The sequence below is a fragment of the Microtus pennsylvanicus genome, chromosome 10 (genome assembly GCF_037038515.1).
Source record: "Microtus pennsylvanicus isolate mMicPen1 chromosome 10, mMicPen1.hap1, whole genome shotgun sequence".
Taxonomy (NCBI): domain Eukaryota; kingdom Metazoa; phylum Chordata; class Mammalia; order Rodentia; family Cricetidae; genus Microtus; species Microtus pennsylvanicus.
Window position 1 is genome coordinate 30,509,260 of NC_134588.1, and position 27,500 is coordinate 30,536,759.

Below are 27,500 nucleotides of genomic sequence, written 5' to 3' on the forward strand. Positions count from 1 at the left end.
GCGTAGCAAATTCAATTTCTGGTTTGGTTTCCAGCACCAGAAAATAAAAGAGAGAAGTCTAGGCTACAGAGTTATAAAGCAATGGCTCGGTTTATAAAGGCGAATAAGCCACTATCTGTACTTAACCAGGCAGTGTCTTTTCCAGAGGAGGCTCTTAGCAGAAATCAGAAATACACATTCTACTCTGCGGATTGCTTTATTGGGAATTTCACCATAAAGATATTCAAATATAAGGGTTATCGTGAAAGACAGAAAGGAGACCACAGGGACAGCTTGGCGTGACAAACAAAAATCAAGTGCAAGTCAGGGAAGAAAAATTTAAATATGAGTAGAAGCCGAAAGCTCAGAGCAGAAAGATAGGGCCCTACCTAACTTTGCCTTCGTACTGTCCATAAAATAGATGCTGCCGGCTTGTCCACTCAGCCATCACAAACTCCAGGGCAGGTTTGCCAGTAGGTCCTGGGAGGCTACACAAGAACTCCAACAGAGGTTCCAGCTGAGTGTGTACCAGATGAGCAAACACCATGATCAGAGACTAGAAGAGAACAAGAGGGTGTCTGTTTCAGGAAAACAGATTCCATAGACACAGGAGGAGAGGGAATAGCCCAGCCAGTAAAGAAATAAGAGTCTGGGGCTGGGCATGGTGGTGCACACTTTTGATCTCAGTACTCAGGAAGCAGAGGCAGGCAGATCACTGAATTTGAGAGGTCACCCTGGTCTACATAGAGAATTCTGGACTAGCCAGAGCTATACAAAGAGACCATTAGAAAAAGAAGAAAAAGAAATAGTTTGGGCTGGAGAAATGGGTCAGTGGGTAATGACACCATTGTTTTTGTCGAGGAGCTGGGTTCGGTTCCTAGTATCCACAACCATTTATAATTCTAATTCCAAAGGATTGGACTCCATATACTTTGTGCGTGTATGTATGTATGTATACACACACACACTCTCTCTCTCTCTCACGCAAGGGAAATACTCATCCACATAAAATATTTTTTTATATACAGCAGAGTCTATTCACAGGACAGAACATGAGGCTGTCTTTGCTCATGTTTCTTGGGCCAGAGCAGATCCAATTTTGCTTAACTGTTCTAAAGAATAGTGAGAGAGTCAAACAATTCAGGGCCCATATACTCAATTGATTCCCTGTCACCCATGCAGACAAAAGCCTAGTACCCCACTGCTCTTACCTGCATGACACTGAGTGTCTCTGCCTGCTGCATCTTACTGAGGATGGCACGAAGAATCTGGTCCAGATTCTCCCCAAGCTCCCGCCCTGCCTTTGAGATGAGAGTGGAGACCAGACGGCCCACAAAGGCTGCAGTGAACTCGGAAGTTCGTGGGTCCAGAAGCTGGCTCACCACTTGCATCACATACCATAGTCCATTGTGGCCTTGCTCATCATGCCACTGGGCTACCTGTTCCAGTGTCACCGATACATAGGCCCGCAAGCACTCTCCACCATTCTGTGGAAACAGAAGTGAGAGGAATCGATGCAGGGAGGCCCCCAGACTGTTACTGACAGAGGTCTATGCCTCATGGGAGCAGTAAGCCTATAGGGTTCATGTGGCTCCTAACACTAGATACAGGAATTTATTGTTACAGATAAAGACAGGCACTAATACAATCCTTCCTTTACCCAACCAGCTATCTCAAAACTGCCTACTTCTCATTATAAGGGCCAGTTACCAAGCAAGCTGAGGTTTAACTATAAAGATTTATCTTTGGTAGTTAAAAAAACCTCTTAGATGTAGCAATAATCAGGAGTATTAAAGGTTTTCATGAGATCTCACACAAATCACTGTTTGCCTAGAAATTTCCAATCTGACCAGTATCTACTATCATGTTCCTATACTATAAAGACCCAAAAAACAGCGAACACATCCTTCACCAGGTCTATCGCTTTGTTGACTGTATCAACAGAATCTTCAGAAGAGTCCCAAGGCACCAAGCCTGACACCTAAGCTCCTCTATAGCATCAATAGCCAAGCACAGTCAGCCAGATATCTGGCATTTCACACTTTAGGCTATAGCAGACCTTAGAGAAAACCAGGCTTCTCTAACTAAATTTGGAATCAAGAGAATTTATTTCAAAAACATAATCACACGTCACTTTTTTTTCCAGCCTACTATATGGCTATGACTGGGAAACTGTTTTCTCTCTAATTTCCAAGTCTCACATACCTGCATGGTGGCATTATCATCCGTGTGAAGGGTGCATTGTGCCACAGCAGGGAAGGCTTGACAGATAAGGAGCTGGGAAAGGGGAGGCTTTGTATTTCGAACTACTGTGGTCAGGATATCAATGGCTGTCTGAAAGAAGAAAAGTCAAATTACTTTTGGGGTGGGAGGAACCTAGCAGCCAAGATGCCTGTTAGGTAGTTGGAACTCAGTGTCATTATAGTGCTTATAGTTTATTAGCCATGAGGTGGGTGGTATTTGACAGTGGTTAGGGGGATGTTTCAGCTGGTAAAGCATTTCTCTTGTCACATAAAGAACTGACTTCTACCCCAGGATCTGTGGAAAAAGGCAGGTGTGGTGGCATGGGTGCTTGTAATCCTAGTGCTGGGGAGGCAGAGAAGGAGGTTCCCTGGTGCTTGCTGGCCAATCAGTATACCTTACTTAGCAAGTCTCAAGTCTCAAGTCTTGTTTCAAAGGAGGGAGACTGTGTGATGGACACCAGAGGTTGTCCTCCTGCCCCCACATGCATACATAGACACACATGCATTGGGGGAAAAGGTGCATGCCTGAAATCCCATCATTGGGGAGAGAGGCAGGCAGGTGTCTGTGAGCTAGTCTCAGAACACACACATATTCTCACTCCCTTTTGGTTTTCCGAGACAGGGTTTACTCCTGTCCTCATGGACGAAGTAGCTCATTATAAAATAACATCCCAAGTCTCCAATGCTCTTACTGACTTCCTGTCCATAGGTGGGATCTGTGGGTGGCACTTGGCAGAGTTCTCACTCTTTCCTTCTCTCACTCACAGATCTTATAACAACTTACCGCACAGAGCCCCGCAGGGATCTTGTCTGCTGGGGCCTGCATTATGCTGACCAGAGTGGGGATCAGCCTCATCTGCATTGGGCCTTGACAGGCTTCAATCTGCGACAGCTCCTTGAAGATGTCCTGAGCCAGCGAGGCGACAACAGGATCTGAAGCAGATAAGGCAAGATGGAGTCCTGTCTACTTCTGGTCTAATGATGCTTGTTTCTTGTTCTACATCTAACAAATTAAAAATGTCTGCACACATTATATCTCTCACACTTGGGAAGTGGAGCAGCCGTCATATATATCACCTGAAGAACAAGGGGATGCTAAGTCTTCAAAACATATAATGTTTTCATCAGGGAATGGATTTTTTAATAGCTACTCTAAAGTTAAAGTAGACTTTTCTTCTGGGGCACCTGGAATGATAATGAAACCAAATGATAAATCTCCAAACCAAAAAAAAAAAAAAACCAAAAAAACAAAAACAAACAAAAACCCCACTGATACTTTGTTAAGAAGATAAGAAAGCTGGGTGTGGTGGCACACGCCTTTGATCCCAGCACTTGGGAGGCAGAGGCTGGCAGATCTCTGTGAGTTTGAAACCAGCCTGGTCTTTAAAGTGAGTTTCAGGACAGCCAAGGATACATAAAGAGACCCTATCTGGGAAGGAAAAAAAAAAAAGAAGATACGAAAGTTCAAACACTGTTGCCCCCAGGCTCTCACACATTCTAGTTTTTTAAAAAATATTTATTGGGTTTATTTATTTATACTTATTGTATGGATGTTTTACCTGCATACATATTTGTGTTCCACATGTCTGCAGTGCCCAAGGAGAACAGAAGGGGATGGATGTCTCCCTTGGAACCAGATTCCAGAAGGCTACGGGCCATCATGTGAGTGACTGAACTAGTGCTCTTAACTTCTGAGCCACCTCTTTTGCTCCTCTTACACCTTTTCAAGAAGTCACACGTATTTCTTAAGGAGCAGCCATTACAGACAGGAAGAGCTCCTAGGGCCCGACCTGTAGCAAGATGCACAGCTCTCAAATCACAGAGCTTCATAAAGACATGGAGCTTCTTTTTGGTGTCTGTTTTGAGGAGGGGTCTCATTATATACCCTTTAACCTGTAGCCTCCAGCCTTAGCTCAGAGGGCTAAAATCACAGGTATGCATTACCTGGTTAAGAAATGGAACTTCATGGCAATCTGTTTTACTTACATAATAAAAATACCCTTTTGATGTAGCATGAAAAGATATCTGCAGTGTATACTAAGGTATATGTTAAAAGTAACTATAGCATTGCTTGTAATAGAAAAACCAAACAAACAAAAAAGATCTAGCTCTCCATTAACAGAATGGGTAAATAAAAGATACAGTCATTCCATAGAAAACGAATGAAGCCTAAAAAGAATGAGAGATCAACAAGCATGTTCTTCAGGACACATTTTTCAAGTAAAAAAAAACAAAAAACAAAACCAACCAAATAAATTAAATAACATGTTTTATAGAATATCATATTTGGTAGGATATACATTTCTACATATCTTTTAGCTTCAATAGTAAAAACAAAAAATATCCTTAATATTTTTTCCGGTCCATAGGTGTAACTATACTGACCATAAAAAAACTTAAAATGCTGAAAAGTATTAATGGAGAGAAAATCCTGTAATCCCACCACCTAGAGATAACCTTCTGATACATTTTCTCCTGGCATTTTTCTCCCAGTATACAAAGCTATACACATATCCTCTCTTAAAATAAAAACTAAAACTTCATATAATATTTTATGTATGTTCTGGGGGAAAACTATCTTTTCATTTAACTTTTACTGTTATTAAAAAAAAATCCATGCTGGGTATGGAAGCCTGTGTGTATAATCCACACAAGGGCTCAAACTCAAAGGGTGGGAGGTAGCTTGGTAGACAGCACTCGCTTCACATGTGCAAGGTTTCTTTGAACGTTTCCTTAGTATTTTCTTCCCCAGTGCTGGGGATCAAACCCAGGGTCTGGTACGTGCTCGGTTAGGGCTCTACCACAGAACCGCATTCCCCAACCCCAGGACCTGATACGCGTTAGGTAAGGGCTCTAGCACAGGACCAACGCCCCAGTCCCAGGATCTCCTTTTCCAGACCACTCAGGAAGTTACTTACTCTCTTACTCCGTCACCAGTTTTGAATTATATCTTTTTGTGTTAGTATTTTACTCACTATCTTTCTTGGTCCTTATAAGAATAAAATGACAGAAATTGATTTTCTATTTTGTAATGCAGCTGTATCTATACAAACTATTTCTTTGCTATGTTGTTAAGATCATCAGACTCCAGGGACAGCTTCCTAAACCCACCAGTCACCACTTCTCATCAACACAGCTTTCCTGATGGCATACCATTACTGTACTTTAGGAAAATGGCGATGGTGAAGGGACAGATTTTGCTTTCCACGCTCGCTGTGAATTCTGGGTCAACAGTACAAACGATGCACAGAGTCTCCATCACCAGGTTGAGGACCTCTGAGCTGAACTGGGCTGCTAGGTGAATTAGTCCATCAAGGACGCTGGGGAGGAAGGGCTGAAGCACATGTGTACTCTCTGAGACTTTCAGCTGATCACAGTAACTAGAGAGAGACAGAGAGAGATAATTAAGAGTTACTCATAAGCAGACCCTTCAATGCTTAGGCTTTCCAATCTTATGTGAAACATGCATACACAGCTTTTATAGAGCCACTTTTATAGTTAGCTATGGTTTTGTATCTTTCTGTAGCATACTACATGAATATCAGCACCTCTAATTTTACCTTCTTATATCAGATATTTTGAAAAAAGTTCATTCCTCTCCGATGATGAGGCAAATCCAGTTATAGCATCACACCCAAACTATTAAGAGACTAGGTTAAATGTCTTATGAGTCCTCAGACCACAGTGTTAAATTACCAAGATTTGGATGTATAAAGCTGGCAAGATGGCTCGGCCAGTAAAGGTACTGCCCCCAAGCCCGATGATCCGAGCTGGCCCCTAGACTCCACACAGAGGGGGAGAGAACTACTCTTGGAAGTTATTCTCTGGCTTTCACTTGTATGCTGTAGCTCATGGCCAGCCTGGTCTACAGGGCAAGTTCAGGCTGCCAGGGCTACACAGTGAGACCCTGTCTCAAAACCAAAACAAGACAACTCACAAAAAGAAAAAACAAAAACCAAATGTAGTCTTAAAACATCTTTTCATTACAATTGTATAATAGGAGAATATTTTTTAATTTCCATGTAACAAATTTTTGTGCTATGAGTTTTTGGGGGGACAAAATTGAGTTTAATTTATGTAAATAGTCTTATATGTACTTACAAAGTTAATACTTTACCTTTGGGGTCTAAACTTCTCTATGCAGATCTATTCACCTCTTAATCAACAAATATTTACTGAATATTGCTTACTGTCTCTCATGGCATACAAATGCTACAAACATACTGTTTAAACCTTCACTTTCCCTCTTTTCTGATGGGGATGGAGTTCAGGGCTTTGCACATACCAGGCAAATTCTCTGCCACGGAACTACACCTCCAGTCCAAAGCCCTTTTTCGGAATGGTAGTACCAGGGGATGAGCTAACTAGTGAATGGCTGAATGGATAAAGGTGTTTTGCTGACAAACCTGGGGATCTGAGTTGGATCCCTAGGACCCACATAGTGGAAAGAGAACTGACTGCCACAAGTTGTTCTTTGTGTGCTTTGGTTGCAGATGCCCACATGCCCTCCCTTAATTAAGTAAATTAATTTTAATTAGTTAAAAATTACAATAGAATGGCAGTAATAAATAAAAATAAAAACATTGTTTCTCTAAATAATACCCTGTTGGTAGGTAGTCAATAATTTTTAAAGACAGGGTTTCACTATGTAGTCTGACTGAACTGGAAATTGATATGTAGACAAGATTGGTCTTGAACCCAGAGTTTTACCTGCCTCTGCCTCCAGAGTGCTGGGCTAAAAGGTGTGTGCCATCAAACCCCACTCTTGTTTGTTTTATAGTCACATAAAGTTCCACAATGACCAGTGAAGCTATGGTTTTATGGGCTTGCATTTGCCATAGACTTGCTTTTTGCTCAGACCTTACTTCTTTTTCTTTTAATCTGTTTTGGGATTTACTTAATTCTATATGTATGAGTTTTGCCTGAAACAACTCATGTGCCTAGTGCCTGAGAGGCCAGAAGAGGGCGTTGTAACCTGGAACTGGAGATAGTTGTAAACCACCATATGGTCACTGCTTATTGGTTCTTCCAAAATATATTTCTTACAAATAACTGAAAAATCAAAATATTGACTACTAAGCTTACTATTTATTGACAAGTCTACACTATTTCTCTACTCTTTGCTTTAGCAACTTTGTACCCTTAGATCTTGAAAAGGAAAAAAAATCCTAGTTTCAGAGCTTTGTTCCTATTTTCTCATGGCTTCCTCCCCATCTTCTACTGGCTACTACTATAGACTGCAGTAGAAACTTCTGTCTGCATTACTACAGCAGCTTCCTAGTTGATGTTTCAACTTTTAGCTGTATATTGCTATAATAATTTGAGCCAAGCAGTGGATATTTTTAGAACAGAAAATCAGCATCATTACCCTTGTAATTAAGACAAGATAACAAAACAAGAAACAAGAGTCCAGAGCTGATCAAAGTGAGGTGTCATTTCAGCCTTTACAAGTTAGACCTGGGGTAGGGGTGGAGGCTGGAAAGATACTCTGGGGTTTAGAACAATTATTCTTGCAGAGGACTCAGGTTCAATTCCCAGCACCCACATGGAAGCTCAGTTTCACAGTACTGGACTTCCTAGTGCACAGACAAACACACAGGCAAAACACCCATGCACATTAAATTAATACATACACAATTAATAAAAGCCAGTTCCCGGCACTCAGGAGGCAGAGGCAGGCATATCTCTGTAAGTTCGAGGCCAGCCTAGTCTACAAAAGTAAGTTCCAGAATAGCCAGAGCTGTTACACAGAGAAACAAAACTAAAAACAATAAAATCCCCAAACAAACAAAAAACCAAACAAACAAGAAAACAAAACCAACCAACCTACCAAAAAACCTGAAAAAAAAGTCAGTCATAAATATGACCAGAAAAATCTGACAGAGTCTAATTATATATCAACAAATACCTTGTTCAGAAATCATTTAAGGTTGTTTATACTGTCATATAAGCAACTGCATGGGGGAATAAATTATAAAGCTGGTACAAAAGGAAAAAGCAAGGATGCTATGATGAACAAAAATGTTATATTTGAAACTCCAGGGGTTCAGGCACAGTCTGTTCTTCTAGAGGACCTGCTTTTGTTTCCTAGCGCCCATACTAGGCAACTCACAACTGCCTGTTGTCTCTTAGGCCTCCAGAGATATCTGCACTCAAATGCACATGGCCACATACAAATACTTAAAAATACAATGAAACTTGAAAGAAAACTCCCCAGAGTAAGTCCAGCAATGGTGGTGCATGACTTTAATCCCAGCACTTGGGAGGCAGAGTCAGATGTATTTCTGTGAATTTAAGGCCAGCCTGGTCTACAGAGTGAGTTTCAGGATAGCCAAAGCTACATACACAGAGAAACACTGTCTCAAAGGCCAAGAAAACGCACAAAAAAATAAATAAATAAAACAAAGCAACCCCCCCCCTCACAAAAACAAATAAAAAAGGAGCAGTGAGCACCTCTTAACCATTGAGCCATCATCTCTCTGACCCAAAGATTTATTTTTGTTATTATTTTATAATTTTGGATGTGTGGAGGTATGTGTGAGAATACAGGAGTTTATGGAGACCAGAGATTTTTGAGCCCCACTAGAGCTGGACTAACAGGGGGTCACGAGCTGCCCCATCTGGGTACTGGGACCCCCAACTCAGATCTTCTGCAAGAGAAGGAGGCACTTTTAATTCTGTTATCTCTTTAGCCCCCCAGGGTAGCTCTTGGAACTTACAGACAGGGTTTAGGGGATCTGGTGTCTGAGGTCATTTGTATAACTCTGTAAAGGAGTGGGTGCCCACTACTCTCTGGCATTAGGGAAACCAGCAGATCACTGCCTAAGGAGTCACTGAGAACTATACATTAGGTATTAAAAATATCTCCACATTAAAGATTTTTATTTATTTTCGAGTAAATATTTGGCTGTATGCACATGTATATATGCAGGTGCATGTGTCTGTGTACATGTAGAGGCCAGAAGAGGGCACTGTGTTCCTTATCACTTTTCAGCTATTCTTTTTTGAGGCATGGTCTCTTCCTGAACTTAAGGCTTGTTCTCTCAGGTGACTCTCCTGTCTCTTCCCACTTCCCTTGGAGCTGGAGTTATGGAAGTGTGCAGGGTGGCCAGCTTGTTACACAGGTGCTAGGGTCTGCCTTTCTTTCCTTTCTCTCTCTCTTTTCCTTCCTTCCTTCCTTCCTTCCTTCCTTCCTTCCTTCCTTCCTTCCTTCCTTCCTTCCTTCCTTCCTTCCTTTCTCCCCCCCCCCCCCTAGACAGGGTTTCTCTGTGTAGCCTTGGTGGTCCTGGAACTCACTCAGTAGACCAATTCAGGCTGGTCTTGAACTCACAGAAATCCACCTGCCCCTGCCCCTCAATGCTGGGATTAAAGGCATGTACCACCACCACCCAGCAGGTGCTAGGATCTTAACTCTAGTACTTATGAGTATACATTGAGCATTCTTAACTGCTGAGCCATCTCTCCAGCCTCTCAATATTTTTTTCTGACTATAAAATTTAAGCTTATTGTAACCAAACATACACACATACACATGTATGTATATATATACACACATATGCATATATGAATATATGTACCACCCACACACTAAATGAAGTGTTTACTTTCTAAAACACCCTAGGAGAAAAGGGGTGTTTACCCTGAGTAAACACACATCAAACTCTTCTCAGTTTGAACATTTCTGTGTAATCACAACACAGAGTAGACTCATTTCTTTTACCAATTCATAATCTACTTTTAAATTTGTTATCCTGGTTTTATTCCTGGCCTATTTTTTTTTTATAATTTTTAAAAAATATTTATTTATTTAATATGTATACAATGTTCTGTCTGTGTGTATGTCTGCAGGCCAGAAGAGGGCACCAGACCTCATTCCAGATGGTTGTGAGCCACCATGTGGTTGCTGGGAATTGAACTCAGGACCTTTGGAAGAGCAGGCAATGCTCTTAACCACTGAGCCATCTCTCCAGCCCCTTCCTGGCCTATTTTTAAACTTTTAAGTAATACACACACATATATAGATTTTAATGGTTTTGTTCTTATTTTGTTGGCAAAGGCTTTTAATTTTTTTCTTTCTTTCTTTTGTTTGTTTTCGAGACAGGATTTCTCTGTAGCTTTGGAGCCTGTTCTGGAACTAGCTCTTGTAGACCAGGCTGGCCTCGAACTCACAGAGATCCGCCTGCCGCTGCCTCCTGAGTGCTGGAATTAAAGGTGTGTGCCACTCCGCCCAGCTAATTTTTTCATAAAAATATTATTATTTATTTATGTGTAAGAGGTGGTCTAGGGTGTTTCAGATCTAGAGTTGGAGTGCCTGACTGGGTACTGGGAATCAAACTTGAGTCCTCTTCAAGAACAATGTGTGCTCTTAACTGCTAAATCATCTCTCCAGCACCTGCTTTTAATTTTATACTGACAACTGTCCACAAGGGATGTCTAAGGCTTCAGGGAATAATTAATTCATGTAGATGAAATCAAGTTTTACAAAGGTCAAAAGCAATATGGGCAGTGGTTAACCAGGTTAGTGCACCCTCCTTAGAATGGCTTCAGAGCTTTCTGAAAAGCTATACGTGGTTTCTCTTAGTACAATACATTTTAAATTCATTTAGATCCAAAGATCCGCTTTACCAAGACTGCAAAGGAAAAGAAGGTCCTTTGTTCATGGCTGTGCCATTTACTGTTCAACACATAACAGCAGTGCTCCCTAAGGATATCCCTCCCAGCCTCCCTCTTTCTCTCTCAATGCATGGTTTCTCAGTTACTGTTTCAAAAGTTAAGAAGATAGGATAGAAAGATAAACTGTATTTCTCATGCATAGAATTCAATTGAGATGCTTAAATTTGAACCTTAAATAACACTGTTCAGGCCTGGGGTTAGGGGCTGGCAGTTAAGAACACTTGTTTCTGTGGAGGACCCGGCACTCACAACTGTCTATAGCTCCAGTTCCAGAAGATCCATCCAATGTCCTCTTCAAACCTCTATGGGCACCAAATATGCACCTGGTATACAGACATATGTGCAAGCAAACACTCATCCATGTTGACTATTAAAACTCTAGTCTGAACCTATGAAAAATATATGAAACTGGAAAAATGAACCGTGTTTCTAAGCCACATTCTTTCAAATTTGGTTTCTAACACAGGGACTACAGCAACGATGTGGTTGCTAGTCAGACTTATGTCCCTCGACAATACTGCAACTCTTACACAAATTACTTATCACTCAGAACCTTGGGCTATGCCCCTCCATTGAAGAAAGAAAGCTGCTTAAGTGACTTCACAGCTGGAGTGAATTTAACAGGAATGAGGAACAAAAGGGAACTTTCTGAAGTCACCTGCACTGCTTTTTCCATTCTTTCCCATATTCCCCCTGAAGGAGAGCTTCAGGAGAAATTTCCAAACATTATAGTGCATGGGACAGCTGTGATGTTCTCTGCCCGAGTGAGTTTCTTTTTAAGCAATTCTCACCATTTATCATACTTACCCCCAGATGGCTCTCACAGCAGAAATCCGAACTGATGGGGGCTGTGTTTCATGAAGACCACTGACTGTTGCCTGCAGGAACTGCTGAATCAGCTCAGGAGACATAGCAACAGTGAAACGACTGGCAGCCCAGAGTGCCCGGCCCAAGAGGAAAGGGGACGCTAGAATGAAAGAGCAATTACAGTTCAGACAAGGAAAAGTTCCTCTTGCCCCTCCTCCTTCCCAATCCATTTCTCAAATGTTAAATAATTGGATGCTACATAACATATATGACTTATTTGAAAGAAAAAGCAGTTTCATATGATAAAAGAATATGCACAACGATTAGTACAGAATCAATTTCTTAATTCTACCTGACTATTAAATATTCTGACTAAAGCCCTTGTCATTTCTTGCCTACACTATAGTTCATCTAAATCTTTCCCCACTGCCACTTTCTTCCTATTACCGTCAACACTAGAACATAAATTACAGCTCTATGTTATCCCTCTATTAATAACCTGCCAAATGATTTTATAGTCCACCAAATATGCACAACACTAGTGATGGCATTCAAGTCTCTCTTTATGGCTTCAAAATTCAAGCACATACCCAGTCCTGGAAACTCAACCTTGCTCTGTCAACTCTGGGCTTTGTTTAAATTACAAGTCAACACATTCCTCTTTTATATCACTCCAGTGATCTCTTAGGCAAGTAATCCCAATTATGTCTGAGCTCCTGTAATCCCATATGCTCAGCTTCCTCGTCTGCTGTATTTTGTTTGAGTCTATCCACTAGTGTAAGAATTACTACCTCCTGCTAAGCACAAACTGCTTGAGGCGACTGAATTTATTCAGCCTGTCAAAGACCGTAGCTTAGTCATTCACACTAAAATATTTAACTAACAGGAATTATTGAATAGCTCCTAATAGACCAGTATATAATTACTAACATTTTAGGTATACAGAGGCAATAATTGCCTAGGTATGGACCAGGTGTTCCTGAACATCCTTATAGCTAAAATTATTCTTTAATTTAAACATTTCATAATCTTATGTGTATGGGTGTTTTGTCTGCATGTATATTTGTATGTTACATGAGTGCCTAGTGCCCAGAGGCCAGAAAAGGGCATGGCATCCCTGGAACTAGAGTTACAGACAGCTGTGAGTCACCATGTGGATGCTGGGAATCAAACTGCCAATGTTCTTAACTGCTGAGCCATCTCTCCAGGACCCCAAATTATTTGGGGGGGGGGTAGATTTCAAGATAAGGTTTTTCTGTGTAGCCCTGGCTGGCCTCGAATTCAGAGATTCGCCTGCCTCGGCTTCCCAAGTGCTGGGATTAAAGGTGTGCACCAACACTGCCCAACCCTGAAAATCATTTTTAAAGGAATATCAAGACATTAATTTTTTTGTTCTCATTACTTCACAAGTGAACAAGGGCATTTTCCAGCGGTAACATGTACATATATGACATCATGACTATGATAACTAAAGGAATGGATACGAGTCACAATTCTTATGTTTTTGTTTAAAGATTTTAATCTCAATTATGTGGATGTGTGTGTAGGTGTACATGAGTGCAATGACAGTAGTTGCCAGAAGAGTGCATCAGTTTCCTTTAGCTTGAGTTACAAGTGGTGAGCCATACCCCTTGGGGTATTAAAGAATTGAACTCAGATCTAAATACACAAACATACACAAAACTAAGAGACGGAGGGATAAAGAGAAGGAAAGGGGGCTAAGAGATGGCTCAGGGGTTAAGAATGTTTGCTCTGTAATCATTAGGCTAAGACTTTGGATCCCAGCATCCCTGCAACAAGACAGGAAATATCTGTAACTCCAGCTCTGACAGAGGCAGAGATGTAGGACTGGGCTTGCTGGATTTTGGTCTAGCCAAGATGCGACCTTCAGGTTCAAGGCAACACCTTGCCTCAAAGGAATAACCAGACAGCGATATAGGATACTTGACAACCTCTTCTGGCCTGTGGTATGCATACATCATACTCACATAGACACACAAAGGGTATGTGAGTTAATAGCAAGTCCCAAGATCTAGAATCCTGGCACACATTAAAACATACCTGACAGGTTGAGGTCTGCAAGAATGACGTTGGTCAGGAACCCATGCATGTCAAAATGGATCCTGCCATTTTTCACACTGTCAGTGATGATGGACTTCACTGAGCCTAGAGCAAGCATGCAGGCCTCATGGATTTTCCACCTGCAAAAAGGATATTGCAGTTGCTAAAACAAACTACATTTCTGAAATAAAGGTATTTGAGGTAAGGCCAGGTAGAAAAGGATATTCCAGAATGATCTGATCCCAAAGTCATTTATCTTTATTTCTAATTTATTTATTTAAAACAATATTCTTACATCTGCCTGCCTGCCTGCCTACCTACTGTGTAGGAGCATTTACTAGTAATGGCAATGCATGCAGAGGTCAATCCATTACTTCTATGCTGTGGGTTCTAGGGACTGAACTCAGTTTGTCAGGCTTTAAGTGTCCTTACCTGCGGATTCATCTAATCAGCTATTATTATTATTATTATTATTTTGGTTTTTCTGTGTAGTCCTGAAACTTGCTCTGTAGATCAGGCTGGCCTTGTACTCAGCAATTTGCCTGCGTCTGACTGAGTGCTGGGACTAAAGGCATGTGTTGTCCCCCCACCCCAGTCCTTATTTTTTGAGATGGGGTATTACATGTGCTTGCCTCAAACTCACTATGTATCAAGGAAGAACGACCTTCAACTTCTAAATCTCTTGCCTCTAGCTCCCAAGTGCTACGACAGAAGTCATGTACCATATCCAGTTGCAAGGGAGCTTAGAGCCTGTGAGATAGTGCATGAGTTTTATGGGGAGGGCTCTGGTTTCCTGTGTTTCCACCCAGCAGAGATTTGGGTTCTTGTGCTCCTGAGACCTACCCCACTTTAATAGTGCCATTGGCCTATCATAAAGGATGAGAGCACTGCATACACGCATGCTTGTTACCACATACATGCACTGCCTGCCTTCCTGCCTCTGTGTCCTGCCAGAGTGCCTGGTGCCTTCAGAAGCCAGAAGATGGGGGGTGGGTCTGCTGAAACTGGAGTTATGGATGGCTGTCAGCTGCTTGTTGGCTGCCATGAGGATGGTGGGCAGCCCAGCTTCTGCATGTTCTTACCAGTGCTCAGTGCCACTGCTTTTGGTCTGCTCAGCTTCTTGTAAATGCCGAGTGGCTGCCGCAGCCAGGGCTGCTGCACTCTCATTCTGGAAATCTGTGGCCACAGCCTAGGGAGAGAGAAGATATAAAAATAAATGTATGTGTGTGGACGGTTCAAACACTTGACACACCCATACTAGAGCCTGATCAGGTATATTAAAAGTGACCCCATTAATTCAGGGTCTCTGATGAAATTCTGTAGTGTTTATGCATTGTAAGCCTAAATAGCTCTAAATAGTCGATGTATTTGGCTCTATTAAATGAGGCATTAAGCAAAAAAGTAACAGTTAGCTTTGGATGACAATGGACCAGAAATTTATTGTCTTGGAAGCTGACTGACCATAAAGATTTGAGGCCACTATAGCACATAATTTTTTTTCCTGTTCTACTTCTTTTTTAGTTCAGCAATTCAGTCAAGCTGACTTTGCACATGCTACGCAAGTGCTCTACTACTGAGCTATATCCCCTGCTCCTCGTGTAAGTTGAGAAGCACTCAACAGTAATGAGACATGATTCACCAACAAACCCAACAGGACATAGCAGTTTCTTCACAGCACTCTGGACTAGAGACAACCCTGTGCTCCAGCTGGAGGAGCCAAAGAAATCATGAGCTGGTGTTGCATGCTCATCTCCCAACAATCTTTTTAAGTTTGCCAGCTTCTTGTTTGTGCCATGGAAGTTGGCAGAAGGCAGGGGCAAACGGAAGCATTCCTGATTCAATGAACCAGTTGCTACAACTTTGGAATTTCTAAGTCTCAAATTTCTTGAGCAACTTTCTTAAATCCTTAAAAAGGTCTGAGGTGAAGCTGCCCAATAGTGCTGCTTACCTTGGGTTAGATGTCTAGGAAGAAGAAACTTCCAATTACTGGAGGGTTATTTGGTTGAAGAAGCAACGTAACTCTTACCAGCAACAAGTCTTGAGCTGCAATTCTTACAGTATAGGAGAAAGTGTCATCATCCTCATCTTCTACAAACTGTTGTGGGTTAGCTGTCCACACTTTAATCTGTGACGAGGATGAGGTCAGGTTATTGTGAGGCTGCCATTCTGGTTTATATGTTCCTTCTTTTTATCAGCAGCCATGGGAAGCCCTCAATCTTTTCTCCCAATCACACTCCAGTCTAAAGTCTTTTTCTTTTTGAGATGGGGGTCTCGCTATATAGCCCTGGCTGGCCCTGAACTAAGGAGGGATCTATCTGCCTCCCAGTGTTTTAAAGTCTCTCTCTCTCTCTCTCTCTCTCTCTCTCTCTCTCTCTCTCTCTCTCTCTCTCTCTCTCTCTCTCTTTTTAAATTGAGAAACAAATATTTATCCAAATCTGTAGAGATGGCTATTTCTCTGTAGCAGGATCTTCTTTAGAATTTGACAAATTTGCCAGAGAGGCGGTGGTGGCACACACCTTTAAAATCAGAACTCAAGAGGCAGAGGCAGGCAGATCTCGGTGAGCTTGAGGCCAGCCTGGTCTATAGAGTATGTTCCAAGACAGCCAGGGCTACACAGAGAAACTCTGTCTCAAACCACTCCCCAAAAAGAATTTGACAAATTACTTAGTTTCTGTCATCAGCTTGTCACTGTGATAAATAGATTTTTCTGAATATACTGGGATATTTACTATAAAATTATACCAATTTTTGTGTTAAAAGATAGTTATTTATATCTCATTTTCTTTTTTTAAATTACATTTATGCCCACGAGGAATCAGTGCTCTCCCACCACATGGACCCAGGACTACACTCAGGTCATCAGGCTTGGTGAAAATGTTTACCTGCTGAACCATCTCAATGGCCTACACTGATATAGTCTTTTTCCTTATGTTAAAACTACAGAACTGTATTAATTCTGAGAACTTCATACAATGTGTTTTGAACACATTCACTACTTCACTCTTCCCTGCAACTCTCCCCAGATCTGGGGAAATTCATTTACTTTTACTTTTTTTGTTTTTTTTTTGAAAATAGGTTTTCCTCTGTGTAGCCCTGGCTGTGTCCTAGAACTCCCTCTGTAGACCAGGCTAGCCTTGAACGCAGAGATCCACCTGCCTCTGCCTCCTGAGTACTGGGATTGAAGGTGTGCTCCACCACCTGGCTGTTGTTACTCTTTTGTTCCTTCTCTAACTGCAAATCAGAAAGCCATTGAGACTTCAATGTGACTAAAGAAGAAGCAAGTTGCTGGGCGGTGGTGGCGCACGCCTTTAATCCCAGCACTTAAAGGCAGAGGCAGGCGGATCTTTGTGAGTTCGAGGCCAGCCTGGTCTACAAGAGCTAGTTTCAGGACAGGCTCCAAAGCTACAGAGAAACCCTGTCTCGAAAAACAAAAACAAAACAAAAAAAGAAGCAAGTTGATGGCAGCAGCTGAAATTAAAAGTCTATTACTATACCCTGCACACCACCAAAACTTAGAGTTGTTTGAGTCTGAATAACATTTTCTTAGCTTAATCTGGATTTTCCTAATGGAAAAGTATTCTAAAAGTTTAGCAAACATTAGAGTTGGTAAAATTCCTAATACTTAGGAATTTGGTTGAGAAAATAATGTCAATTTTTTTTTCTAGGATTTCACATAAAGTTAGTCTCTTACTGTCTGTTTCAGAAATGAGAAGTCTTCTTGACCAAGCTGTCACATTCTTGAAGCTTCCAATACAAGTTAGTAATTTGTTCCCCAAGTACCATTTACCTGCTCCTCGGTAATCTGCATGTACAGGATAATGTAGTAAATAAGCTCAGGCAGAGCCTTCTTAACGGTGCTTTTGAATTTGCTGTTTTCTAGTAGGGCATGGACAAATTCAAAAATGCTAAAGACGAGGTTCTCAAAGCCTAGGACTTCTCCTATAGGGAATATACAAGAGTAGAAATTAGTAATAGAAAACATTCATTCTGGAAATAAACTACATTATCTTTGTATATTAATTGAAAATGAAAATACTTGCTAATTACTCCTGAAGTATTGGTAGAGGAGGCTTTAGCTTCCTTCTTTAGAGTCACAGAAAGGTACTTTGAGGAAAGTAAATGCTTTTAGGAGTAAAAGAATCATAAGCATTGAACATAAACATTTCCCAGCATGTCTATTTTTGATCTGAAATACTTAAATATTGACATAGAAATGGAGAGTATCATCATCTGGGACGTCAAAGAGGCAAAATATCACAGGTAGCTGGATTAGACACCGCTACAACTCGAACGCTATGATTTTTAGTGGACTCTGAAAGTCCCCAAATATGAGATGGAAGACATGGATTCTCCATGCCTCACACAATACACTGAAAGATGCTTTTACTGCCTTTTTGTTTTCTGCCTCTCACTTGTCTTTGCCAGATTCCTTTCCTTAAGAACTGGTATTTCTGTTAGGGTCCGATACACTACATACCATCTGAGTCCACAGGATCTTCCACTTCTTCCGTGTAATTCACTTCTGTCCTCACATAAGTATGATGTAGAGTAAAGGCAGAGAACCTAGAGTCTGCTGTACATGTAGTCTACAAGGGAGTGCTAGCACCCCGACACTAAGAATACACACACCACGAAGAACCAAGAGCACATGACTGTGAGACCCAAGGATAAACCCTCAACTTCAGGCAGCGGGTCCTTTGGGTTCTCAGGAAAGGATATAAGGCAGCACTTTCGGTTAGAGTGTTCCAAACAATGGGAAGGATCTGCTGCATGGAGGACACCATGTGCTTTGGGAAATTTTTCACCAAGGCTGTTACTGCCTGAGAAGAGAAAAACAAAAAAAAAAAACCACTGAGTAGCACAGAAGCAATGATTTCTGATTCCCTCTCAACTCCAAGTCTCACTGACTGTATATCTTTACCTTTAGAACCTCCATCTTAAAACCGCTGTCAGATGTGGGGCCATCTGGCATCTGGAGCGCCTGAACAAAGGCCTCTGTGAACTGCTGAACCACGGGAAAGATCAGGACTTTGGCTGCACCCTGACAACAGAAACAAAAGTCAATGCTCAACAAACCTCCAATCCATAGCTTCAACACACACACTAATTTCAGTTTTGAAGCATCTAAAGTTCTCTTGGCGCCAGGTCCTAATCAAAGGCCACAGCTACAGTCACTGCAGGAATTCCTCAAGACTTCACACCTCAGCGCCTACCTTCAGTTCCTCACTCTAGTCTCTTAAACCTATCCCACCTGACCACTTCTCAGAAATGCACCTGGGTCCCAGGAATCGGCATTTTCAGCTAGCTTTCTTTCACACAGAACAGCCTTGCAACAGTGGAAAGGCTCAAGAGATCTATTACGAAGGGACATAGGAAGACTGGAAGTACAGCTCAGCGGCAGAGTGCTTGCCTGGAATGTGTGGAGTTCTGGGTTTAATTTCCAGTATGGAAGAACCAAACCAAAAAACTACCAAAACAGAAAGATACAATAAAAAGAAAAGGAGGGGCTGGAGAGATGGCTCAGAGGTTAAGAGCACTGACTGCTCTTCCAGAGGTCCTGAGTTCAATTCCCAGCAACCACATGGTGGCTCACAGCCATCTGTAATGAGATCTGGTGCCCTCTTCTGGCCTGCAGGCAGACATGGAAGGAATGTTGTATACATAATAAATAAATCTTAAAAAAAAATAAAAAGAAAAATGAAAAGGATATAGGGAAGGTATTTGAAGAACTATAACTAAAACTAAAATATCTATGTTAAAAATTCAATGAAAAAGTTAAATCTATCTATACAAGGCTGGCTAGTATGCTTTCTGGTACTTACGAAATGAGTTATTGGCAACGGAAAAGGCTAATAAGACTCTGATGCACAAATTTTGTTAATTACCAAGCTAAGGCTCACTTACCTTTTCTAGCTCCTCCATGTTGCAGATCATATGGGCACAAGTAGTAAAAATCTCTACTGCTCGGGAGCGAGTTCGAATACCATACACCTAGGGAAAAAAACACGGGACTGGATTGTGTATGTGTGTACATGTGATCAGAAGTGAGACTAGGACTAATCCAAATCCCAGAGGTACAGATTCAACCCACTTATGTAGTAAATAGGTTTTAATAATTAAGAGAGAATAATTCAACAAAATGTTAGAACTTACAAGCATCAGCCTTTCATATACAGGTCTGTGACTAAAAACAGGTCCTATAATACTTGAAATCCTAACATAGCCTTTTATTTCTTTTTTTTGAGAGAGGGCTTTACTTTGTAGTTTGGCCTACAACTCACTGTGTAGACCAGACTGGCCTAGAACTCAGCCTGCCTCTGCCTCCCAAGTGCTGGGATTAAAGACACATTCCACCACGCAGGGTGTGGCTAATGTATGTTTTCTCCTTTTCTGGAGATAGGGTTGTTTCTCCTACCTCAGCATCCTGAGCACTGGGATTACAGCATGTGCAGCAGCTGCTGCTGCTTTATTTGTTATGATAGAAGATAAACCCAGGACCTTGCAAATACTAATCACAAGCTCTATACAGAGCTGTATCCCCATTTCTTTATGTATCTCTTTTAAAATGTGGAGTATTCATTGGGAGCAAGGGATTATAAAGGCTGAATACCTATAAGTGTTTACATATTATTGTGAACAGATCACTATTTATATACATACTAACATGTACATAGGAAGTAACAGACTATTTCTAAATCCATGGCTGAGTAGGCAAGGTCAGGAGTGGCATTATGAACACAAGGAGGATAGGGTACCAAAAGCTATGTGTATTGATATATTTCTGTTACTTTATCAAGTGCTTTTATCAAAGGCTTCTCTTTACAGTCACGAGGTCAAAGACTATGGTCAATTCAATCTCTGATCTGGACTACTGTAAGTTCTAGTTCTTTGGTATGGGCATCACTGACAAATCCCATGACCATACACCTGAGAGGTGGATGCTGACCACAGCAAGACAACACTGGAACCACTGGCCTGAGATGTCATACCTCAGCCATGGTGAAGATCTTATACATTTCTGGGAGAATGACAGGAGCAACAAGTGGCATCTGTGTGTCTGTCACTTCTCGAGTAAACTCTGCAAAGACAAAAAATAAAAAGTGCTTCATAAAGACAGTGTGAAAATTTCCAAGCCAGTTAGCATATAAGGATGGCCACTGGTCTAGCAGCCTCACCTCAAGGAAGAAAGAGAAGCCAGAGTATTATTTGTTGGAAGGGGAGAGAGTATAGGAACACAAAGGAAGACACACAAAATTAAGACAGGAAACCAACATGAGACTGAAGAGATCTGCAACGCAACTGTATATAAGCAAAGACAAACAGGCCTGCTGTTGAGCACCATGTTAGCACCTGGGTACATGTCTGAGATCTTTCAACTGCCGGTCAGTTTTCAGTTCCATCCCAATAAGTTGCTTCAAGATAACATAAGCCAGGCATAGCACTCAGGAGGCAGAGGCAGGTCTCTGGGAGTTCAAGGGCAGCCTGGTCTACATAATGAATTCCAGGACAGCTAGGGCTAACCTATCTCGAAAAAACTAACCAACCAACTACCCATCCACAGTCGTACTAAGTTTCAACTCCATTTATCAATGTGTAATTCTGGAGCCGCTCTAAGTGAAGGTGTTTAACCCACTGTGGTGCAAAGCTGAAAGTCTGCCTTCCTTGAAAATGATCAGAGTAGCTATTTGTGAATGGAGGTTGAGTGCCATCCACTCAGAGTCTGATAGAAAACGACCTCACTGCACAGTAATTTCCTTAGTCAAATAGAAAGAAGACCCTTCTGCATTCCAGTCAGGATAACTGCATGACCATCTTTTCTCTCCAGGCCTGTTAGAAATTAGTCAAACTAGGAATAACTTTCATTTCCTTGGCAAAAAAATTATCTTTTGGAAGCTGGGCGCTGACGGTGCATTCTTTTAATCCCAGCACTCGGGAGGCAGAAGCGGGCAGATCTCTGTGAGTTCGAGACCAGCCTGGTCTACAGAGTGAGTGCCAAGACAAGCACCAAAGCTACATAGAGAAACCCTGTCTTGAAAACCAAACCAAAACAAAACTCCCCAAAAAGTTCAATTACACAGTGAAGAATGAGTGTAGTCCTCAGTCATAAAGGAGAAGCAAGGGCAGTGAAAGGCTCAGAGAAGAACGCTTTGGCCTTTTTGGTAAGTTTGCTTTTTCTGAGCTAAAGTTACTTACAGACACAGCTAAAATAGGAACATAGCAGGCATTCTAGAAGGGCATCTGGGCATGGGAAGAGGAAGCTTTGAAACAAATGAAGGATTTGCCTCTGACTCAGAATCAGTAATCCACCATTAATACTGCATGGGCATAGATGACAAGCAAACAGATCCGAAGTGCAGAGCACAGTGCTGCTCCTCACACACACCAGCTGCAGGGACAGGACCTGCTCTTTCTAGTTTACTTTCTGATGCTGTCAGTAAACACTGACCAAAAACAACATAGGTAGGAAACTGCTTATTTCAGCTTAGGGGCCATAGTCTATTATCAAGGGAAGTCAAAGCAGGAACTGAAGCAGAGGGAATGCTGCTTACAGGGTTGCTTTCCTGGCAGTATTCCCTTAAGGAATACTAGGAGTTAGAGGTGAGACACAGGAAGAGGAGGGAGCGAGGGCAACCAAAACTAAGGAGATATGAAAACCCTTTATGGAAAGCCACTACTTTGTAAGCTAACTAAAAGTACAATCGGCTGGGGGCTAGAAAGAGCTCAGCTGTGAAGAACACTTATTGTTCCTGAGGAGGAGCTGTACTCAGCTCCCAGATTTTTAGTCTGCCCATAGGAGGGAATTCACGCCTGCTGGGCCCAAAAACCTTGTCAAATGACCATCGTTTGGGAGGTCCTAGGTCTTGGGGGAAATTTATTACCTTTGTTAAACAGCATATTCTCAAATTTCCTTCTAAATATTTATGCTTAAACCCATGGATTATGCTGCCCACAATGTGGGTTAGAAACACTTCTCTCTGCAGGTCAGCAGAAATTCATCCCTGGTCAAAGTGCTGAGAATGAGTGACTCTGAGTGCTTGGCTTTAAAGGAACATCTATACCAAGGCCCCCACCCCACCACAAGGCTCAGGGCAAGTCACAGAGATGGGGCAGAAAGAATGCAAGAACTGCAGGATGAAGAGGAGTGCTGTGAAATGCTGTCTTTCAGAGATAACATGGTCAAGGCACTCATGAACTCAAAGCAGCTATGGTTACCTGCACGAGGTCACACCAACGATGCCAGTCAATATTCCAACAACCAATAATGATATACTCAGTGGTTCACACGAAAAGGTGGGGGGTGTCAAGGGGGAATGGGGACATGTTGGGGTACCAAGGAGAGTGGAGTGGGGAGTTGAAGGTGGATATGACTAACAGACATGTTTTACATGTTTGAAACTGTCAAAAAATACATAGAAGATATTCCATTTAAAAAGTGAGAAAAGCCAGGTGATGGTGCAGCCCTTTAATCTTACTACTGGGAGGCAGAAGCAGGTAGATCTCTGAGTTCAAGGTTCAAGGCCATCCTGGTCTACTTAGCAAGGGGAGGTAGGGAGGGAAGGAGGGAAGGAGGGAGGGAGGGAGGGAGGGAGGGAGGGAGAACAGTTCTTGTAAACTATGTAAACTGGCAGGTCTCAGAAAAACAGATGTGATTTATGTCCTGGAACTTACTTTGTAGACCAAGTTGGTCTTGAACTCACAGAGATCCGCCTGCCTGTGCCTCCTGAGTGCTGGGATTAAAGGCATGTGCCACCACTGCCCAGTGAAAGATGATTTCTAAAAGATCAGCCCATGCATTTTAGAGGATCTCTGTGAGTTCGAGGCCAGCCTAGTCTACAAAGCGAGTTCCAGGACAGTCAGGGCTGTTACACAGAGAAACCCTGTCTCGTAAAACTAAACAAAATGTTGGGAGGCCCTGCTGGTCAGAGGTTACAGTCTACCAAGGCCTGGCATTTCTCTCAGAGCTTGGTAACAGGAGGATCCCCCCTTGCCCCAGGGCTGGATCTAACAGTGTGTAACACCATGCTCACTCAGCTGAACCCTGGCTACTCTTAATTTTTCCTTGGTTCAACCTAGCCGCAGAGTACAAGTCTATGAGTTTTGATTACTGTACACTTCATCTCATGTGTTTATATAATCATCTAAAGATGGAACAATCGGGCTGGAGAATCGGTTCAGTGGTTAAGAGCTCTTCCAAAGATCCTGAGTTCAATTCCCAGCAACCATATGATGGCTCACAACCATCTGTAATGAGATCTGGTGCCCTCTTCTGGCCTGCATGTCTACCTGCAGGCAGAACACTGTATACATAATAAATAAAATCTTAAAAAAGATGGAACAACCAATTGTGATATTTTCAAGAGGCTACTGAGACAATTACATAGAAAAGAATACTTACGAACTATGTTAAACCTAATGACTAAGGTTTGCTCAGAGTCTACTACACTGTCAGCTGGTTGTTACACTCAATGCTTTATATAGATTAGCATATATCAACTACCAAATCTCCTTTGAGTTTAGCATCTGCAGTGTTTGAATGAGAATAGACCCATAGGCTCATATATTTGGATGCTTAGTCACCAGGGAGTGAAACTGTTTAAGAAGGATTAAGTGTGGCCTTGTTGGAGGAAGTATGATACTGGGGTGGGCTTTGAGGCTCCAAAAGCCTATATGCCAGGTCTCAAGTCTGTCTCTCTGCTATTCGATCACAGAAAAGCGCTCAGCTACTGCTCTAGCACCGTACCTGTCTGCCCCCCACCAAGACAATCATGGACTAACCCCTAAGACTATAAGCAACTCCCCAGTCCACTCTCCTCGGTACCCCCAACATGTCCCCATTCCCCCTTTATACCCTCCACCTTTTCGTGTGAACCACTGAGTGAAACATTATTGGTTGTTGGAATATTGACTGGCGTTGTTGGTGTGACCTTGTGCAGGTAACCAGTTTTGTAAGAGCTGTGTTGGTCATGGTGTCTCTGCAGAGCAATTGAACAGTAGTTAAGATAGCATCTTAGAAACTAAGGCTCAAAGAGGCTATGTGAAGGGTCAAGGTGCAATCAGACTATAAACCAAAAATCTAATTATTTGTTATGGCATTACTGTATCATTGTATGTGTGTGGTATTCCAGCTTGTGCATGCTCTATCACTGAATCATACCCTCAGCCTCCAGTATTCCTAAGTGAAGATTTGGAAGTATAATTACGCTAACTCAATTTCCTGGAAAGAATCAATGGAACTTCTGGTGGCTGTGGAGATAAAAACCAAAAGATCAACATTTACAAAGACCTAGAAGAGAGGAACAACATGTAACAGCTCTTTGGTCTGGGACACATTATTACATAGCTCTTAATTGTTCCTCTCACAAAAGGTCAAGTATCAACACCAGGGAAAATGCTTCTGATACCTGTCAACACACGCATGGCTCCATGGACGGCATTTAAGTCTCCGCTCACCAACATCTCCATGAGCAGGCTGAAGAGTTGGGGCCAGGCTTCTGGCCAATCCCAATGGGCAATGGCTGACACAGCATAGGCCACACTGGAGCGCACTTTGCTTATTGATTCTCTCAACCCATTGGGTAATAGCTCTCGAATAACAATTTTTGCCTGTAAAGAGGAAAGGCCATTTGTCATTAATCAGGTGGTAAGCTGTGGGCAGAGAGAGACCCATCTGCTTCGGGACAATGTTAGTTGTTCAGTTATAGTAGCCACATTTTTAATTTACTTTTTATAGTTTTGTTTTTTCAAGACAGGGCTGCTCTGTGTAGCCCTGGCTGTCCTGGAACTGAGTAGATCCACCTGCCTGTCTCTCGAGTGCTGGAATTAAAGGCGTGTACTACCACATCTGGCTCAGTAGCCACATTTTAAGAGTTCACCAGTCACAGCGATGCTTATATTGGACAATTGTAGAAGGTTCCAACCAACAGTACTAGAACTGTATCTCATCTCTTCTTGGGTACTCAGGGTAGCTGCTTAGCAATTGTACTAACTAGAAGTATTATTTCATTTCATTGTTAAGCCCTCTGATGATGGTAATTTTAATTCTAATTTAGAAAACTTAGGAAATTGAGTGTTCACAGCTAAACAGATTTCAAATGCTCTCATGGTCTGCAAAAGGGTAGAACTGGATTTGAACACAGTCTATCATGATAGTCTTATTTATATATATATAGTAATCATAATGCCACTCACTATTTTCTTCCTAGTCTTGTTTTCTGTTATCAAAAAAAATGTTAGACTAATGCTGAACGTATTAAGACTGACTAGCCACAGAACTGCCATTACCCTTTCTGTAGTTTCAGGAGGTCTGAACTTTTCTGATTGGGAACACCAGTGAGTTTCCACATACTGCTTCAGGATGACTGATGCCAGCTGTGAAGAGAGTAAGCCATCATGTGCAACAAGAAATAACTGATTTTCACACATAAAACCACGTACTTGGTTTGATACGACTGAATCATACATAAATCTGGTACAAAAATCCTGTTTGATACACTGCCCTTATCCTTTCTCTTTCCCCTAAGAAAGTTCCCTTACTAAGTAAAGGGACTCACCTGACGGATGGCCAGTGCCCCCTGAGGATCTACAGTCAGCTCTGCTAGGTGAACGCCAAATTCTGAAACAGAAAATTTTACTGTGAGTCTAAGGATATTCATGAAGGCCATAGCAATTCACTGAGCTCAACCTTGAAGCAACAAGGAAAGGTTTCAGAAAGAAACGTGAACTACTGCTTCGACAGCGCAGCCATTTTAGGAAATTTATAACATTAGGTTTGAGAAAACCTGGCTCAACAGGCTTAACCCTAAAAAACAAAACAAAATAAGGGTTGCAAAGAACAGTTTTCAACGTGCAATATAAACTTTTAAAAAAGACAGGATTTTGACACATAGCTTAGTCTTGAACAAGACCCTCCTGCCCCAGTTCATCAAGCACTGGGGCCACAGGTGTGAGTCACATGCTTGATTAACAAGTCTTGGACTGCATATTGGAAGTATGCTACACACTCTCACTACCAAATAGAAACAGACTTGTTCACATTTGCAAAGAAGTCAACACTGTATCAAGAATGTAAAATCAAAGATACATCTTAATTTTTATCTCACAGTCTAGAATTGTGAAAACCAATATAGTTGGTCACCAGTCACAAAGACTGAGATGACTGTAAATGTAAACATCCTACATTTCAAATTTAGCATAAAAACAAAGTATCTCAATAATGTTTCTCTTTGTGACACTCTCACTACACAATCCTGGCTGGCCTCAAATTCTCAGAGACCCCATAGCCTGCCTTCTGAGTGCTAGGATTAAAGGCACATCGACCCTAACACCCTTAAAAATACCAAACCAAGATTATATGTGGAACTACACCAGGTTAGATGAGTACAGTATTTAATTCATTAGCTAATTAATTAATTTTGTAGACAAGGTCTCACCATCATGTATCTGTGACTGGCCTGGAACTCATTATATGCATTAGGATGCCCTCTGTATCCAGAGCGCTGTGATTAAAGGTGTGTGTCACTACGATCAGCCAATATTAAAATCACTATTATTTTAAAGCTTTTCTTTCTTTTTCTTTTTGCTCTTTAAGGTAGGGTTCTCTGTAAACTCACTTTTTAGACCCGGCTGGCCTCGAACTCACATAGTTCTGACTCTGCTTTCCGAGTGCTGGGATTAAAGAAGTGCAACACCACCGCCTGGCTTTGAAGTTTTATTCCCATGTGTATTCATGAATCGATG

The 27,500-nt window shown here is 41.8% G+C and overlaps 1 protein-coding gene across 4 annotated transcripts in view; it reads right to left on the reverse strand.

Annotated features, from left to right (window-relative positions):
* Positions 1-27,500, reverse strand: part of Ipo9 (importin 9) — a 44,162-nt gene that overhangs the window by 5,498 nt on the left and 11,164 nt on the right. For 3 of the 4 annotated variants that reach the window (XM_075988053.1, XM_075988051.1, XM_075988052.1), the window contains 18 exons: positions 26,315-26,376; positions 26,046-26,132; positions 25,166-25,367; positions 20,753-20,841; positions 19,668-19,754; positions 18,685-18,804; positions 18,483-18,583; positions 18,241-18,299; positions 17,551-17,702; positions 15,790-15,888; positions 14,846-14,952; positions 13,764-13,903; positions 11,703-11,862; positions 5,376-5,602; positions 3,007-3,155; positions 2,185-2,313; positions 1,191-1,466; positions 369-535 (listed from right to left, as the gene is read on the reverse strand). In XM_075988053.1, the coding sequence (XP_075844168.1) occupies positions 369-535; positions 1,191-1,466; positions 2,185-2,313; positions 3,007-3,155; positions 5,376-5,602; positions 11,703-11,862; positions 13,764-13,903; positions 14,846-14,952; positions 15,790-15,888; positions 17,551-17,702; positions 18,241-18,299; positions 18,483-18,583; positions 18,685-18,804; positions 19,668-19,754; positions 20,753-20,841; positions 25,166-25,226 (2,123 nt within the window). In that variant the 5' untranslated portion in view covers positions 25,227-25,367; positions 26,046-26,132; positions 26,315-26,376. Of the gene's footprint in view, positions 1-368; positions 536-1,190; positions 1,467-2,184; positions 2,314-3,006; positions 3,156-5,375; positions 5,603-11,702; positions 11,863-13,763; positions 13,904-14,845; positions 14,953-15,789; positions 15,889-17,550; positions 17,703-18,240; positions 18,307-18,482; positions 18,584-18,684; positions 18,805-19,667; positions 19,755-20,752; positions 20,842-25,165; positions 25,368-26,045; positions 26,133-26,314; positions 26,377-27,500 lie in introns of all 4 variants that reach the window. The other variant, XM_075988050.1, reaches the window with a different exon arrangement.